The sequence below is a fragment of the Gracilinanus agilis genome, chromosome 1, assembly GCF_016433145.1.
Source record: "Gracilinanus agilis isolate LMUSP501 chromosome 1, AgileGrace, whole genome shotgun sequence".
Classification (NCBI taxonomy): Eukaryota; Metazoa; Chordata; class Mammalia; order Didelphimorphia; family Didelphidae; genus Gracilinanus; species Gracilinanus agilis.
Window position 1 is genome coordinate 285953984 of NC_058130.1, and position 19367 is coordinate 285973350.

The window sequence follows — 19367 nt, forward strand, 5'->3', positions numbered from 1 at the left end:
AGTCTCCTCCTTGCCTATTTTGATACCTTCAATTTCTTTTTCTTCTCTAATTGCTACAGCTAGTGTTTCTAGTACTATGTTGAATAATAGAGGTGATAATGGGCATCCTTGTTTCACTCCTGATCTTATTGGGAAGGCTTCTAATTTATCCCCATTGCATATAATGCTTGTTGATGGTTTTATGTATATGCTGTTTATTATTTTTAGGAAAGGTCCTTCTATTCCTATACTTTTCAGTGTTTTCAATAGGAATGGATGCTGTATTTTGTCAAAGGCTTTTTCAGCATCTATTGAGATAATCATGTGATTTTTGTTTATTAGACTGTTGATATGGTCAATTACGTGGATGGTTTTCCTAATGTTGAACCATCCTTGCATTCCTGGTATAAATCCCACCTGATCATGGTGGATGATCTTCTTAATTACTTGCTGGAGTCTCTTTGCTAGTATTCTATTTAAGATTTTTGCATCTATGTTCATTAGGGAGATTGGTCTGTAGTTTTCTTTCTCTGTTTTTGATCTCCCTGGCTTTGGAATCAGTACCATATTTGTGTCATAAAAGGAATTTGGTAGGACTCCTTCTTTGCTTATCATATCAGATAATTTGTATAGTATTGGGATTAGTTGCTCTTTGAATGTCTGATAGAATTCACTTGTGAATCCATCAGGCCCTGGCGATTTTTTCTTAGGGAGTTCTTTGATGGCTTGTTCAATTTCTTTTTCTGATATGGGATTATTTAGGTATTCTATTTCTTTTGCTGTTAATCTAGGCAATTTATATTTTTGTAAATATTCATCCATATCTCATAAATTATTATATTTATTGCCATATAATTGGGCGAAATCGTTTTTAATGATTGCCTTAATTTCCCCCTCATTAGAGGTGAGGTCTCCCTTTTCATCTTTGATACTGTCAATTTGGTTTTCTTCTTTCTTTTTTTTATTAGATTGACCAGTACTTTGTCTATTTTATCTGTTTTTTCAAATTACCAGCTTCTAGTCTTATTTATTAATTCAATAGTTCTTTTACTTTCGATTTTATTAATTTCTCCCTTGATTTTTAGTATTTCTAATTTAGTTTTTATCTGGGGATTTTTAATTTGCTTGCTTTCTAATTTTTTGAGTTACATACCCAATTCATTAATCTCTGCCCTCCTTAATTTGTTAATATATGCACTCAAGGATATAAATTTCCCCCTGAGTACTGCCTTGGCTGCATCCCACAGAGTTTGGTAGGATGTCTCATCATTGTCATTCTCTTCAATGAAATTGTTGATTGTTTGTATGATTTCTTCTTTGACTAATTGGTTTTGGAGAATCATAATTGTTTAATTTCCAATTAGTTTTTGATTTGCCTGTCCAGGTGCCCTTACTAATTATTATTTTTATTGCATTATGATCTGAGAAGGTTACATTTATTATTTCTGCTCTTTTGCTTTTGTTTGCAATGTTTCTATGCCCTATTACATTGTCAATCTTTGTGAATGTACCATGTGCAGCTGAAAAGAAGGTGTATTCCTTTTTGTCCCTATATATTTTTCTCCACATATCAATTAAATCTAATATTTCTAGGACTTCATTCACCTCTCTTACCTCTTCCTTATTTATTTTTTGGTTTGATTTATCTAGATCTGAAAGAGGAATATTTAAATCTCCCACTATTATGGTTTTTTTTTTTAATTTTAAACCCTTAACTTCTGTTTATTGACTTATAGGTGGAAGATTGGTAAGGGTAGGTATTATGGTTTTACTATTTATTTTCTTCTTGAGCCCTGCCAGTTTCTCCTTTATGAATTTGGATGCTATGCCACTTGGTGCAAACATATTGAGCAGTATTATTTCCTCATTGTTTATACTGCCTTTAATCGGGATGTAATGACGTTCCCTGTCTTTTTTAATCATATCTATTTTTACTTCAGCTTTGTCAGAGATCATAATAGCCACTCCTGCCTTTTTCTCATTTGATGCCCAAAAGATTTTGCTCAAGCCCTTAACCTTAAACTTGTGTGTGTCTACCTGCCTCATATGTGTTTCTTGTAGACAGCATATGGTAGGATTTTGGTTTCTAATCCACTCTTGATCTGTCAATTTCTCATTGAGATATTTCATGTTTCCTTCTATTTTATCAATCTTTTGACTTTGTTTTATTTGTTCTTGCTGTCTTGAGAGATCATTAGCTTCTAATTGCTCAATTCTAGCCTTTAGGGACTGGTTTTCGGTTATAATCTTTTGGTTTTCCTTTTCAATCTGGTCATTTCTGGTCTTCAGTTGACTTGCCTCACTTTCCAATTGTGAAATTCTGCCTTTTAAACTGTTATTTTCTTGCCAGATCTCTTCCATCTTTCTTATCATCTCAGATTTGAACTCTTCAATAGCTTGTGACCAGTTTTCATTATTTTGGGAAGGTTTGGATGTGATCACTTGTTTGTTCTCCTCTGCTGTTTGCTCTGCTGCCTGGACTTTCTCTGTGTAAAAGTTGTCCAGTGTTCCAGATTTCTTCTTGATGATCTTTCTCTTTTGGGGTTCTTGAGAATGGCTTGCCATTGTAAGCCCTGCGTCCTCTCAGGTTTTTCCTCACACCCAGAGTCTGTTTGCACTCTCTAGGCTCTTGAAGTCTGAGATCTCGTTGTTCTTAGGATCAAGCCTCCCTTGTTTGTTATTCTGTCTGAGGCTCCTTTAATAGTTTCAGGGCGCTGTTTCCACAGTTGTGCACCCCTCTGCACTGGATCCTCACTCAATGTCCACTCCTGTGCTCACGATCTGTGGACTCAAGAGCCTGAGCTTGCGCCTGCGCTCAGGGTCTGCCTTCAAAGTCCACGCACGCTCTTTAGCCTCTTGGGTTCTTAAGTATTGCTGCTCTCAGGAACAGGCCCTGGTGACCCCAGGTAGCTGCCAAGGACTTAATGGGTGCCCCAAGCTTGCTCTAGCTCTTGTGCCCTGGCTTTGGCACTGTAGGTGGTGTGGGGTGGGGGAGGGAGTTGCTCAACTTGCGTTTTAGTGAGAGCTATTTCACCCCCTTATAGCATGGAAATGCCCCAATTCCACGTACCTTCAATGCTGCGCCCTGTTGTGGAGTCCCTTCATTCCTCTGGATTTGTTTTTATGTATTCTTGAGGAGTCCTATACGTTTCGGTTAGGAGTGGTTAAGATGTTGCTTTTTACTGAGCCGCCATCTTAACCAGGAAGTTCTATCCTCAATCCCATTAAAACTTTAATAAAATAAGGAACACAAAAAGTCTGAAGCAAAATAATTCATGCCATTTATAACTAGAAGGGATTTTAGGATTTTATAGGACATTTAGGGCTTCTCCCTTATTTTTCAGATGAAAAAGTCAAAAAGAGCTCAGTCATATAACTAGTTAATGGCAAAGCTGAGCCTAAAACCTAGCATTTTTAATCACCTACCAATGTTATATGTTTAAAGTAATTCAAGGTATCCTGATTTATTTTCAATTTTTTTTGTCTACAAAATTTTTTAAGTGTCATTTGTTCCCTTTCCACCATGAACTATAATAAAGGGGAACTTAAAAAAAAACCCAACTTAAAATTTGAAATGACTTTTTTGAAATTTGAAATGAGCATTTTCTTCCCTTTGTCTTGTTCAACTAATTAGTTTTTTACTTCTTTTAATAGCTACATATGATAAACTTTTCACATTTGAAGCATGGGATAAAAGAAGCAGAATAGACTTTATTATGCTTTATTTTTTTTAACATTTATTAATATTCATTTTTAACATGGTTACATGATTCATGCTCCACCTTTCCCCTTCAAACCCCCCCACACACACACCCCCAGCCATGGCCCATGCGCATTTCCACTAGTTTTGTCATATGTCCTTGATCAAGACCAATTTCCAAATTGTTGGTAGTTGCATTGGTGTGGTAGTTTCGAGTCCACACCCTCAATCATGTCCACCCCGACCCATGCGTTCAAGCAGTTGTTTTTCTTATATGTTTCCTCTCCTGCAGTCCTTCCTCTGAATGTGGGTAGCTTTCTTTACCATAAATCCCTCAGAATTGTCCTGGGTCATTGTATTGCTGCTAGTACAGAGGTCCATTACATTCAATTTTACCACAGTATATCAGTCTCTGTGTATAGAGTTCTTCTGCCTCTGCTCCTTTCGCTCTGCATCAGTTCCTGGAGGTCTCTCCAGTTCGCCTGGAACTCCTCCAGTTTATTATTCCTTTTAGCACAATAGTATTCCATCACCCGCATATACCACAGTTTGTTCAGCCATTCCCCAATTGAAGGACATACCCTCCTTTTCCAATTTGTTGCCACCACAAAAAGTTCAGCTATGAATATTTTCGTACAAGTCTGTTTATCTATGATCTCTTTGGGGTACAAACCCAGCAATGGTATGGCTGGATCAAAGGGAAGGCATTCTTTTATAGCCCTTTGAGCATGATTCCAAATTGCCAGCCAGAATGACTGGATCAGTTCACAACTCCACCAGCAATGCATTAATGTCCCAGTTTTGCCACATCCCCTCCAACATTCATTACTCTCCCCTTCTTTCATTTTAGCCAATCTGCTAGGTGTGAGGTGATACCTCAGAGTTGTTTTGATTTGCATTTCTCTAATTATTAGAGATTTGGAACACTTTCTCATGTGCTTATTGATACTTTTGATTTCTTTACCTGAAAATTGCCTATTCATGTCTCTTGCCCATTTATCAATTGGGGAATGGCTTGATGTTTTATACAATTGCTTTAACTCCTTGTATATTTGAGTGATTAGACCCCTGTCAGAGTTTTTCGTTATAAAGATTTTTTCCCAATTTGTTGTTTCCCATGCTTTATTTTTAAAATTTCATTATTTCCCTATTCTCCCTTCTTCCCTTCCATAATGCATTATGATTAGGTGGAACTTGTAGTTGCCAATTGAGCACCCTATAAGTAAAACTATTTTGAGCCAATATACATTTATTTGTAAATTACAAACATGTGGAAAGACTCTTCCATAGAATTTCCAATTGCCCTAAGTACAGGCAAAGAATGAGAGCAGTAGAGGCAGGCAAGATAGCTGTGGTGCTTCTGTCCTTACTCCTAATAATTTTTTAGTGTGCCCCATGGAATGTGTGCAACTTAATAAGTTTTTGTTTCAATTTTTTTCACTTATGAAGTTGTTCCTTTTTTACTCCTTGTCCCTCCCTTCTACCACCCCAAGAAAAGAATAAGCATAGTCAAGCAAAGAAAATTCATATATCTACATAAGCAATTATGTGTCTGAATTTTAGTCATCACTTTTCTGTCAGAAGATGAGTTTCTCTGGAATCATGATTGATCTTGCATTTATCAGAGTTTTAAGTTTTTCAGAATTGTTCATTTTTATAGTGTTGATAAAGGTTAAGTATTATAGGAAATGCCTGGCTTAGACTGGTCCCTTGTTAGTTTAGATTCTATATTAGAATAAAATGAAGTATTTGTAGATTTGGTTGTTAACAGAATTTTACTTAGCCATATCAGGGGAAGGATATTTGATTAAAATATTTAGAAAACATAGTTGATTCAGCTTTTCTGCTTCTGTTGCCCATTGAATCAACAAACTGAACTTTTTATATACTGAGCCAAGTAAATCTTAAAAGGCACAACCCATATGTAAGGGAGTTTTAATGTAGCAAGCTTTCTGAAGCTTTGGATTTTTCACTCTTTTTTAAACTAACTCTTATTTTCTGTTGATGAAGAGATTTCTCTGTGGTGGGGAAAGTTGTAAGATTACTACTGAGTAGCATAAGATCAAAAAGGATATGTGGTGTAGACATAAAAGGAGATCTCTTAAGTAAATTAGAAGTATGGGGGGGGGCAGCTGGGTAGCTCAGTGGAATAAGAGTCAGGCCTAGAGACAGGAGGTCCTGGGTTCAAACCCGGCCTCAGCCACTTCCCAGCTGTGTGACCCTGGGCAAGTCACTTGACCCCCATTGCCCACCCTTACCAATCTTCCACCTATGAGACAATGCACCGAAGTACAAGGGTTTAAAAAAAAAAAAAAAAGAAGTATAGGGAACATATTACCTATCAGATTTATGGACAGAAGAGGAATTTATGAGTCAGCACACAATAGATAGCATTGTGAAATGTAAAATGTATCATTTTGAGTACATTAAATTGAAAGGTTTTCATGTTAAAAAAATTCTACCCAGATTAGAAGGAAGGCAGAAAATTGGGGGAAATTTTTTATAGACAGCCTCTTGAATAGAGATATATAAATATAATATAAAATATAAAATATAGAGGGAACTTTGTCAAATTTATATGAGTGAGAATCATCTCCTAATTGATATGTGGGCAAAAGATATGAACAGGTAATTTTCAGATAAGGAAATCAAAGTCATATTTGTGAAAAAAAAAATGCCCTAAATCACTACAGATTAGAGAAATGCCAACCAAAACAACTCTTGAGATATCACCTCGCCCCCATCCAACTGGCTAAAATGACAAAAGGACAAAATGAGAAATGTTGCAAGGAATATGGGAAAATGGTAACACCAGTACACTGCTGGTGGAGCTGTGAATTGATCCAATCATTTTGGAGAACAATTTGGAATTATAACCACAGAGTTATAAAATTCTGTATATGTTTAGACCTAACAATACATCACTGGGTCTATTTCCCAAAAAGATCAGGAGAAAAGGAAAAGAACCCATATATTCCAGAATATTTATAACAATTCTCTTTGTGGTGGCAAAGAATTGGAAATTGAAAGGATGTCCATAGGTTGGAGACTGGCTAAACAAATTGTGATATATGATTGTGATGGAATACTACTAAGCTATAAGAAGCAATGAACAGGCTGATTTTTAAAAAAACTTGGAAAGAAATACACAAGATAATGAACACTGAAATGAGTAGAACCAGGTGAACATTATACACAGCCACAGAATTAATGGTGGAAAAATAAGCTGTACATATTACCTCCAGAAAGTGAACTTAAAGGTGAAACGTGACAGATTTAATTTATATGTATATGTTGATGCAGGGAAGGTTAGGAGGGATTTGGGACACTTGCGTATTTATTATGTAGATATGAAGAAAAGTAAGCTAAACATATAAGAGATTTGTTATTTCATTTCTGTATAATCTTTTTCTTTGTATATGGAAATGCTTATTTTATTTGGTTTTGTAAAATTTAGAATTCAAAAAAGATTAGTTACTGAGCCATGTAGGTTTTCCGAGATGAACTTTTTGCTGCAATATGTCTAATATTTCATTTTTCATTTGACTGAGCTGGCACTTAACTCCTCAACTACAATAACTTTATACTACTACAAATTTCTACTTTAAAAAAATCTGGGGAAAAAACCCATATTATACACCTTTTATTTGATATTCTTTAGGAATTAACCTTGGAATAACACAATTCACCCAGAAAGTTTCTTAGGAGGACTTTCCTAATGTGTCATTATTATAATCCATATTAATAGATGCTTATTTCAGGATAGACAATATGAAAGATTTATAAACAAATTATTCTGCTTTTCTATGCAGGTTTTTAAAAAATACACATACACATAGCCAATATTCAAGATTGTGTTTTTAGTTTCCAAGTATTTCAAATATTCACATCTTTTAATACTGTTGAGGTCAAATAATCTAGTGTTTTATTCAGTTTAGCTTTGAATACAGTGATTTCTAGTTGTTCCAATCCTAAGAGATTTTTATAAATGCAGAATAAAGCAGCAATTTGGAGAAAATTTGTAATGCCACATTTTATTTAGTATATTTTGGTCATTGTAATGTATATTTTAAGGACATAGGACTTCTTCCTTTTGAAGTTGCGCTTGCTTTGATTCAATCCTCTCAGTATATACATACATATTATCTATTTATCTACATTTAGTTATGAATATATAAAATCTATTCATTTTCCAACCTACCTAGTGATTGATATGGCAGATTAAAAAATACCCTCAAGAAATAATGAAAAAAAAATGTGAAGGAAAGTGGCCTTTGCAGTACCAGATCTTAAACTTTACTATAAAGCAGTGGTCATCAGTATGGTACTGGAGAGACAGAAGGGAGGATCAGTGGAATAGACTTAGGGTAAGTAACCTCAGCAAGACACTCTATGATAAACCAAAAGAGCCCAGCTTTTGGGATAAAAATCCACTATTTGACAAAAACTTCTGGGAAAAAATTTAAAACAATATGGGAGAGATTAGGTTTAGATCAATATCTCACACCCTACACCAAGATAAACTCAGAATGAGTGAATGACTTGAATATAAAGAAAGAAACTACAAGCAAATTAGGTGAACACAGAATAGTATATTTGTCAGATCTTTGGGAAAGGAAAGATTTTAAGACCAAGAAAGAGTTAGAAAAAATTACAAAATGTACAATAAATAATTTTGATTACATTAAATTAAAAAGGGTTTGTACAAACAAAACCAATGCAACCAAAATTAGAAGGGAAGCAACAAACTACAAAAAAAATCTTTATAACAAAAATCTCTGACAAAGGTCTAATTATTCAAATTTATAAGGAGCTAAATCAGTTGTCAAAAAAAATCAAGTCATTCCTCAATTGATAAATGGTCATGAATAGACAATCTTCAGATAAAGAAATCAAAAGTATCAATAAACACATGAAAAAGTGTTCTAAATCTCTAATAATTAGAGAAATGCAAATCAAAACAACTTTGAGGTACCACTTCACTCCTTGCAGATTGACTAACATGACAGCAAAGGAAAGTAATAAATGTTGGAGAGGATGTGGCAAATTTGGGACATTAATGCATGGTGGAGTTGTTAATGGATCCAACCATTCTGGATGGCAATTTGGAACTACGCCCAAAGAGTGCTAAAAGACTGCCTGCCTTTTGAACCAGCCAGACCACTGCTGGGTTTATACCCCAAAGAGATCATAAGGAAAAAGACTTGTGCAAAAATATTTATAGCCACGCTCTTTTCGGTGGCAAAAAACTGGAAAACAAGGATATGCCCTTCAATTGGGGAATGGCTGAACAAATTGTGGTATCTGTTGGTAATGGAATATTATTGTGCTCAAAGGAATAATGAACTGGAGGAATTCCATGTGAACTGGAATGACCTCTAGGAATTGATGCAGAGTGAAAGACGCAGAACCAGAAGAACATTATACTCAGAGTAAAATCAAACGTGATAGACCTCTACTAGCAACTATGCAATGATCCAGGACAACTCTGAGGGACTTGTGAGAAAGAATGCTATCCACATTTAGAGGAAGAACTGTGGGAGTAGAAACACAGAAAAGAAAAACAACTACCTGATCACATGAGAGGATGGGGATATAACTGGGGATGTTGATTCAAAATGAGCACCCTTGCACAAATATCAATAATACGGAAATAGGTCTTGATCAATGACACATGTAAAACCCAGTGGAATTGTGTGTTGGCTCTGGGAGGTGGATGGTATAAGGGGAGAGATAGAACATGATTCCTATAACCATGGGAAAATGTCCTTAATTAATTAAAAGTTTTAAAAGAAAAAAAGTCTTTCTGGAAAATAAATAAATAAATGATACCCTGGAAAAGACTAATATTTTTCTTTATATTTACAGTTCAGAACATGTTTGGCTAGGACGCAAGAGCTAGAGGATTTGCTTGAGAAAGAAAGAGAAAACTCTCGACAACTGTTGTCCAATAAAGAAAAGGAAGTCGCAGAAATAAGAAATCAAATGCATAAATATTTACATGATTATGAAGAGCTTTTTGATGTAAAGTTAGCCCTAGATCTGGAAATTAGTACATATAGGAAACTGTTGGCAGTTGAGGAAGAAAGGTAAGAAATTAAATGCCAATGGAAAGTGGCATGCTTTTTTTATGTTAACAAGTTTTATGAAGTCACGTGCAGTAACTAGAATGCATACATGTATGCCCTCCCTATCTTTTTGTGATTTTTTCTTTTAAAGAAAATTTATATTTTTCTTTCAGCACTTAAATGTAAAAAAATAATGACCAACCTTGTTTTTTCTTCTAAAGCTTTCATGGAAAGAAAATAACAGATCATAGTTCTCTTTTATAAGCAGAAAATGTGGCTAAAAACTAAAACATTTTGCTGCTAGATTATATCTTACAGTATGAGATTTCCTGTGAACTTTTCATTTACCATAGCTTAACTATATGATAGGGATAAAATTTTAAAGCATTTTAAGGCATTACAATTATAGATACTAACTGGGGTAAAAATGTGTGTGTGTGTGTGTGTGTGACACACACATAAATATAAGCCATTAGTGTATCTATGTAGTAATGTTTGGTGCTAATCCTTATAAGGGAATTATGATATAGAATTATTTAAGACAAACTTAAAATATGAGATAAGATAGAAATGTAACATTTTGTGTTTCAACACTATTGTTTTGAATTATGCTTCCGCATAAGAACTTATAAACAAATTTGCAATAATTATAGTATACAGTTCCAACTGCCAACTGGATCAGGCTAGCTTTCATGTAATTTATGTTAAATATATTCTAAAAGTGATTATTCTACTATTTTTGAGAGTACCTAGTGGACCGGGAAATTTTCAGTTATTTTTGTTCCCATTTAAAGAATCTGATCTATAAATGTAAAGTAACTGACTTGGGATCAGTCTGGAGCCAGAAGTACAATCCAAGCTGATCTTTTGTCATTTACACACCAGTATTATTTAGCAAAAAGTTAGTAATACTTTCTGTTAGAAAGTTAATCAGCTTCTATTTTAGTTGGGAATGGATGCTATACTCCATGAAAGCATCAAGTAATTATTTTACCTTTCTTTTTATGTAGGCTGAAGCTTTCTTCAACCCCTTGTTCTCATGTAACAGTGTCAAGAGCATCCTCCAGCCAAAGTATACGTACAACTAAAGGAAAGAGGAGGAGGGTTGATGTGGAAGAATCAGAGGCAAGTAGTAGCATCAGCATCTCTCATTCAGCCTCAGCCACTGGAAATGTTTCCATTGAAAAGATAGATGTCGAAGGAAAATTTATCCGCCTAAAGAACACTTCTGGACAGGTAAAATAAAATTTTACATGTACCTATTTCAAAAAACCTACTTGATGAATTGGGTTTTGTTTGGTTGTCTTGGAATAGCTTTTGAAATTAATGTCCCTTTCTTTCTCACAGCTCTTTTCTCCAGCACAATTTAAATAGCATCTATGTTTAAAGTGATTTAATAGTGGCAGCTCAGAAAAGATATGGAAGATCCTAGTCAAATATGGCCTAAGACATTTCCTAGCTGTGTAAACCTGGGCAAGTCACTTAACCTCAGTTGCCTAACCCTTACCACTCTTCTATCTTGGAAATGCTAAGATAGAAGGTAAGGGGTTTAAAATAAATAAAGTGACTTAATTACTATTTAAATTTAAATTAAATATAACTATGTTTCTCCTGGCAATTTTATCATATTAATCTAATAAACACATCATTTTCGTGTATTCTAAGAGATATCTTTATGATAATGGGATTTGTGATGGGAAGACCTGATGAGTTAATGGATGAAAATAATAAAAATTCTTTTGATAATTTAATACTATCCAAAATCATGAGGACAGACCAGGTCATTGTTGGAATGTTTTTCCTCTAAATTAATTAAGAAAATAATGCTGTTGCATGTAGACAAAAATCAAAAATATTTTTTTGATACAGTTTGAGGAATCACTTTCTAAAAGAAAAAAAGACATAATTTTTAATCCTAGGTTATTGTCAATTTCAAGACTGCTGATAAATCAACATATAACTCAATATTTAACACTTTTCCCCTTCATCCCCTTAGCAATTATAAAGGGTAAAATTTTGGTGGTCAAACTAAATATAAGAGAGGGTGGTCTCCAGGAATTGATTACTCAATTCCAAATGATTTTTAGCAATTTATTTATAAAATAGAGGGAAAGAGTGAAAGTAAGAATTTCAGAGAAGGGATAGAGTAAGAGATCTAGCTTAATGGGCTAGACCAGTGATGGCAAACTTTGGCCTGTGGGCCAGATGTGGCTCCCTGAAATGTTCTATTAGGCTACAAGACATTATTCCTAATCTGACGACTACAATAAGTAGAATACAATACAATGAAACTTTGAAAGAGTTGCCTTAGAAACAGACTGACAGATGAGCATTTCCTTTCCTTTGGCCTCCTCTTTAAAAAGTCTGCCCATCACTGGGCTAGACTATGTGTTCAAGCCCTGGCTTTCTCCAGCAGGGCTCCAGTAGCACTGGCCAGAGGGCCTAAGGGTCAATTAAAAAAGGTTTTAGCCATGAGGCCTCCTCCAGATAAGGGGCCCCTCCGAAGGCTAGTACCTCCAGGGAGAAGCCTTGGAAGGGAATCAGACTTTTTTACTCACCCACTTGGTAGTTCTAAGGAGAAATATAAAGCAGTCCTCAGCCAGATCCTCCAGGGTCCAGTTCAAGGCAAAAGAGAGAGCTTCCCAGGAAGTTCTTACAATTTATAAAGACCATTCCTTTTGTCACTTCCTGTGCCTTCCTCCCATTTTATGTGTACCAATTACATCTAAATCTTTGTTTAGTACTGCCCAGGAGGCAGTCAGTCAATTCTGATTAGTCACCCACTTTCACACATGTGGGTTACAGACCTTCCCCCACTCAAATGTAAGTGGAATATTTACACTTCTGTGATTAAATCTAAAAATGGGCAGGGTAGAGTTAATCCCATCTTCACAATCCCCCCTGTAATCATTTGGGAGGCTTGTCTCCCTAATTGATCATTTTGACATAATTATCTTGTACCACTAAAAATCTTCTAACTACAGGTGTGTACAATATTACACAATATGCAAACCAGGAGTGTAATAGGGAACCTAGTTTTATGAGAGGAAATGGAAAGGAAAGAGATAACCAGAGATATAACTGTTAAAGCCAGAGTTCAGTATGCTGTATACTTGTATGTATTTTAGTATCAAGGGCAGGTGCCAGCCTGGTTTTTACCTGCCCATCATTGTTTATTTTAAAATATTATATTAGTAGATGAGTAAGCACATAGACAGAGTGGATAGTTCTAACTAACCCTGTATAAAGAGGATATATAGTTCCTTTTTATAGTTCCAAAAATTCACAGAGACAATATAGCCACAACTAAGCCATTCTTTGGAGCTATTTGGAAACTTAAAGATATTTTTTCTTGTAAGTTTCATTGTGAAATTTGTGCCAAATTTGATGGCCATTAGCATGATTTCGTACTGACTAGATAGTAATGGATAACTCAAGTTTAGTACAAGATTTCAAGAGACTATACCTCTATCAATCCCAGTAAGCTTTGAAAGGTCAGAAAAGCTGTGACCTATCAAATATGTTCCATAGGCCTGTCTTACTGTTAGATCCACCCTGGATATGAAGAGCATATTGTAATATTCTTAGGTAAGAGGGGCGAGTTATAGGTCCAGATTATAAGACATTTTTTTTCCTTTTTAAATTTGTGTTTAAATTTTAAAGGCCTAAAAACCATCAAATATTTATATTTGTAATTGTGAGTCTGACAGCTGAGATAATGGTTCTATTATAAGGATATATATATGCATATATGTGGATATATGTATAACATACATATATATATATATATTTTTTTTTAAGGACCTACCTGATTTATACTGTAAATTTTCCAAGATCTCTGATTACTTTTGTCATTGATACTTTACATGATCTTAAAAAAGGCATCCAAATAGCTATCCAACTCTAGATGTCAGGTACATAGTCTGTTATCAAACTTAGCCTTTTCATCTTAATAGGTCCTTCAAAGGCATATAGTCTTCTAACAAACTTTTTAAGAAACCAGGATGATTTCCTCAATGGTATTTCTCTTTGATTTAATAGTAAAATAAAGTCTTTTAATTGTGAATTACATGTAGCATTTTGTAAGTTAATCTTGTCAAATGAAAAGTCCTTTTTATCAGAATGTGAAAATGTGAATGAAAGGACAATTAGTTTTCCTTTGATCACAAGCAAAGAAATAAAATAAAGAAGCTTCTTTTTACTAAGTCTGCCTATGTTTGAGTAGATTTAGAAATGTATTAAGTTATTGACTATCCTTGTGTTTTTTTTTAAACAATCTTTTTTCATTTATTCTTTACCTAGGATCAACCAATGGGAGGCTGGGAGATGATCAGAAAAATAAGAGATACATCAGTCAGTTATAAATATCTCTCAAAATATGTATTGAAGGCAGGCCAGAGTGTTACAGTAAGTGATTTTTTTTTCTTGCTGGAAATAAGCTTAGCTTGTTATCTTAATTAGATTGGGGGTAGGGGCTGTAACAGTACTATAGTTTTGATTTCATCAAGATAGGGAGCCCTCAATGAAGTTCCTTGAGAAGACTTTTAGACAGCACAAGAAGTCAAAGGGCCCTTGGACCCTACCAGGCAAGGGCCTAGCCCACCCACCAGCCTTGTCCTTAGGCCTTTGAAACCTTGACCACTACCCTAATCTGTGGGTCCCTGCCCCTCCCTTCCCCCCTACTCCAATCCTTTGAGTCTGGCCTGGAATATGAACCCTGCAGGCCAGCAGGCCAGGAAGCAACTGTCAAGATGCTATCAATGGTGTTTGTCCTTGATGTTAAAAGAAAAGCCAACCTGGGCCTTCCATCTCTGGCAGTTGGCCAGACTCAAGATTCCATCATGGGATCTTCAGGCATCCCCAGCCTTTGCAATTTTTGAAGCCCAAGATTGCTGAGATTTAAAGGAACATATAGAGATATGGACATAAACTTCTTTAGCCCTTTCGCATAATAAGACTCGTTTTGCAGTTTCCTCTCCATGGAACAGACAGAATAATGGATTTGGAAGTAGCTTCTAGAACATGATCTGCTTCCTGTTCCTTCACCCTTTTGTAAACAGATGCCTCAGAAATTCTGAGGTCACTTGGCCACCACTAGTTTTAATGGCTAGTTTGTATAAAGGACCCCCTTCCCCTCTTCAGCCTTCAACTAAATAATAAAAAACAGGCAGTAGAGGAAAGACCTGGCCTTCATGTTACTACTAGACCTTGATGAAACTTCAGAGGAAAAAACCCTTCTCCTCCTCCCTCCCCCATACTAAACTCATTTTCCTAGAACTATGGGGATTCTTTGGTACTTTGGACAATATCGGCCACCTCTTTGATGTTATGGCAAGTCGGTCAGACTACCTAGTAACAAAATGAGGTAAAAGAGACTTCCTACTCAAATTCCTACTAATGAAACAAAATAAAAGTTTTCAACATGTGGTGTTAAAAAATAATGATGAAGTTCCTTCTACCAATCCATATCCATCCTTACTATTCTTTTATAGTCTTGGAATTCTCTGGGGCATTTGGCCCAGAACCACACAGCCAAGATCTGCCATTTGCAAGACTTAATCTAGGTTTTCCTAACTCCAGATACCTCCATCCACTATGTTAAATTGTGTCTCTCCATTAAAAGAAAATGTTGTTTGAATATTTCTTATTATTAGAAATTCATTTTCTTAAAAAGATAAGCATTATAAGGTCTTGGATAATTATTTTTTCTTTTCAGTTAGAGAAATCTCTAAAAGGATAGGTATTTATGTACTAACTAATAGTGATATTTAACTTGTAGGATGAGTCACTAAATTTGGATTTCCCTTTTTGTTTTGAGAATATAGAAGATCTATTTGCTTTAACTACTACTGTAATTCAAATCTGATATAGGAAGTTATACCTCTTTGTTAAAATAAAGATAGATGAGGGCAAACTTTGGGGGAAAAGCATGCAAGAACCTTGTGGAAGAGGCTGTTTGCAAAAGCAGTCGACCACACACTGGAACCATTATGGGTCACATTCCAGAATGAGAGGGAAGGATAAGGACAGAGAGTCCCAGGAGTCGCTTTTGCCTTGGGACTCTGCAAGTGGGAGAAAAGAAAAACTTCTGGAGGCCATTTTGATCGATTACAGGGGTCTTGGCAGAGCTCCGGACTTATCTGAGGAGATGCAGGAATCCACAGGGTCTTTACCTGATCCTGACCCTCATCCTGATCTCGGTTTAGTGCTGAGACCCGGTTCCTGGAGTGAAAGAAGTTGCCAGGACAGAATCTGTCTGCCCTACTCCAAGCCAGACCACTCTAGGCTTAAACTTATAGCTAAAACCTTACAATCTGAACTTTGTTCTCACTTTTGGACCAGCTAGTCAGATTTTAGTTAGCTAAAAGGGTAAAAGGAGATAGAGTAAATAGAGTAGCCCAATGTTGTTGGACCAGTCCCTGAGAGGGAGGAGCTAGAACCTGGTAGCTCAGGAAACTCCTTTTACCCTGGTCCTCTACCCATCCTCCTATTTATAAAGTAAACATCATTTATTTAAATAACATCAAACCGTAGTCAGATTTTATGTTAAACTTACAGAGGACTGGTGTGGCTGACCCCTGGGCCTACAAACTAGACCAGAACCACTGTTTGGGTCATCACTGATTGAAACCTAAATCCACACTAAGGGACCTCTATTTAGTGGGTAGAAACCCCTATTTTCTTTCATCTTTGCTTAGTATGTTGGCTTTTTGTGCTTGACATCAGAGAAAGATGAAATTTTAACTTGATTTGGAATTTAACACTGAAATAGTTCTATCTTAGTGTACTCTAGAATATCTGTAAGTCAGTCAATAAGCATTTTAAGATTGTTTTAAGTACTGGCAATAAAAAAAACAATCACCACTAATATTCAATATTGTACTAGAAATGTCAGTTATAACAATAAGAGAAGAAGAGATTGAAGGAATTAGAATAGGCAATGAAGAAATAAAGTTTTGCAGACAAAATGATGGCATACCTAGAGAATCCATCAAAAAACTAATCAAAACGTTTAACGGCTTTAGCAAAGGTGCCATATATAAAATAAACCCACATAAATATCACCATTTCTCCCATACTATAAATAAAGCTCAATAACATGCCATAGAAAGAGACATCCCATTTAAAATAACTGTAGACAATACAAAACATCTGGGAGTCTACCTGCCAGGAACTATATGATTACAACTACAAAACACTTTTCACGTAAATAAAGTCAGATCTAAACAATTAGGAAAAGATTAATTGCTCATGAAATGGGCCAAGCCAATATAATAAAAATGACAGTTCTTCCTTAAATTAATTTACTTATTCAGTGCCATAACAATCAAACTACCCAAAAATTATTTCATAGAGCTAGAAAAAAAATAACAAAATTCATCTAGAAGGAAAAAAGACCTAGAATATCAAGGGACTTAATGAAAAGAAAAATATGAAGGATGATGACTTAGCTGTACCAGATCTCAAACTGTACTTATAAAGCTACAACCATCAAAACAATCTGGTACTGGCTAAGAAATAGAGTGTAGGACCAATGGAATAGATTAGGCCATCGACATGCAATGGTAAATGACCATAGAGCCTAGTATTTGACAAATCCAAAGATCCAAGCTTTTGGAAGAACTCGCTATTTGACAAAAACTACTGGGAAAACTGGAAAACAGTATGAGGGAAAAAAATCTATGTTGAACCACAACTTCACATAATATAGCATGAGGTAGAAAAGTGTCAGCAAATTTCATGCATGCTATGATTTTTTTAGAAAAGTTCAAGATTTATAATCACAAAATAACTGAACCGTTAAAAAAAACCCTGCTAATTCAAGACTTTTCTGATCATGTTTAGCAAATTAACTAAGCCAAGAATTGCAAAGGTAGCCATCTTCCTAATCACAATGCCCTTGCAACTCATAGAGGGAAGAGGAAGATCGTAGTCTGCTAATCGATTGCCCTTAATATCACCTCACCCACTTGCGAATTTACCTAGCAACAACAGATAAAAGGAAAGAGACCTAGAGCTCTGTGTTCTTTATCAGAGGTGTGTATCCCACTTTATATTCATGTTGTTGCCTGTTCTTACCCTGAGATTAAAGGGCTAAGAAGTTGCAATTTGGGAGACTCATTTGTAATATGGAAGACTCACATCTTTATCCTTTCATGCCTGGGCAGTAATAGCGACATCCCAGCAGAAGAGCTTGGGTTGGAAGCATCCAAAGTGAACACTTCCCTGGGCATCAGAGTACCCCTGTTATAGAGTGGACTTCCTTTCATTCTCCCCTTCCCCACAACAGCTCAGAGAAGGTACTTGAGATTTGGACTCATTGTAGCCAATATCATAGGATTTTAGCAATGGAGGAGACCTTAGAGATCATCTACATCAGTTTCCTCATTTTCTGACTTAGAAAACTGAGAACAAGAAAGGTGAAATGATGACTTGTTTTCATTCACACAGGTAATATTAATCCAACTATGCTTTTGTGGTGTTTCGATCTTCAACTTTAAGACACTGGGTCATCGTCCCATGACTATCACAAGAAAGGTATAAGCTTTGTGTATATTGATGCTTTCTTCTTTTTCAGATTTGGGCTGCAGATGCTGGAGTCATTGCCTCTCCTCCCACTGACCTCATCTGGAAGAACCAGAATTCCTGGGGCACTGGTGAAAATATAAAGGTTATATTAAAAAACTCTCAAGGAGAGGTAAGATAATTAGAACAAGAGTTCTTAATCTTTTTTTGTGTCTTTATCGACTTTATAGTCTCAAAAATAATGCATGTGATAGTTAATATCTTTACTATAAAAGGCCTAACTAAATATCCCAGTTAATATTTTTTACTAATCCTTGTCAAAAGCCCTTACTATGTGCTAAGCCCTCTGATAAGTGCTCAATATAGAAATAAGAAAAAAGTAATCCTGTCCTCAAGAAGCACAGCGCACACAAGAAAGCTGAAAAGTAGTAGGGAAAGAGGTATTAGAGGAAGGAGAATCAGCTGGTGGGAAATAAAAAGCTGACTAATCAGTGAGAGTCCTCTTTCTACAGAAGTTTTGGGAGTTCTTTCTCTGCCTTCTAGTTCTCTCTCCAAAGGAGCAGAGGGTACTGAGGGTACTGAGAAGATGTGAATACCAAAACTATCGAATTCTTGCAGGCTAATGAGTTTACCAGAAGTATGATGCTGGTACAATCCAAGTTCAATAAAAATGTAGGATTAAAAAAAAGAAAAAAAATACTAAGGTTTACTAAGGAAACCAGTTATATTGAAATATATTCATCAGAAAAAATAAAATTAAAAGAAATTCTAAAAAGAAATGTTACCAATTGAGATATGCAAATAAATAATTGGTGTTTACATGACATGTTATGGCTTGCAAAGCATTTTATCTCCTTTAGTTTACACAGTTACTTAGTAAGGTTAGTATTGCAAATAGTCTTTCCTTTATGAATATTAGTAAACTGGGGCAGAGAGAAGTTAAATGACCTACTCAAGGTTATATATAGCCAGCAAGTAACAAAACTGGGATTGAGACTCTGACTCCAAATTTAGTCCTCTAAACTAGAGATGTCAAACATGGGCAGGGTCATGTGCCCGACTGTGGCCCAAATGATTAACATATAATTGGGCAA

The 19367-nt window shown here is 35.5% G+C and overlaps 1 protein-coding gene across 1 annotated transcript in view; it reads left to right on the forward strand.

Moving 5' to 3' along the window:
- Nucleotides 1-19367, forward strand: part of LMNB1 (lamin B1) — a 62344-nt gene that overhangs the window by 36545 nt on the left and 6432 nt on the right. The window contains exons 6-9 of the mRNA XM_044657605.1: nucleotides 9548-9768; nucleotides 10758-10983; nucleotides 14050-14154; nucleotides 18326-18445. Coding sequence (XP_044513540.1) covers nucleotides 9548-9768; nucleotides 10758-10983; nucleotides 14050-14154; nucleotides 18326-18445 — 672 coding nt within the window. The remainder of the gene's footprint in view (nucleotides 1-9547; nucleotides 9769-10757; nucleotides 10984-14049; nucleotides 14155-18325; nucleotides 18446-19367) is intronic.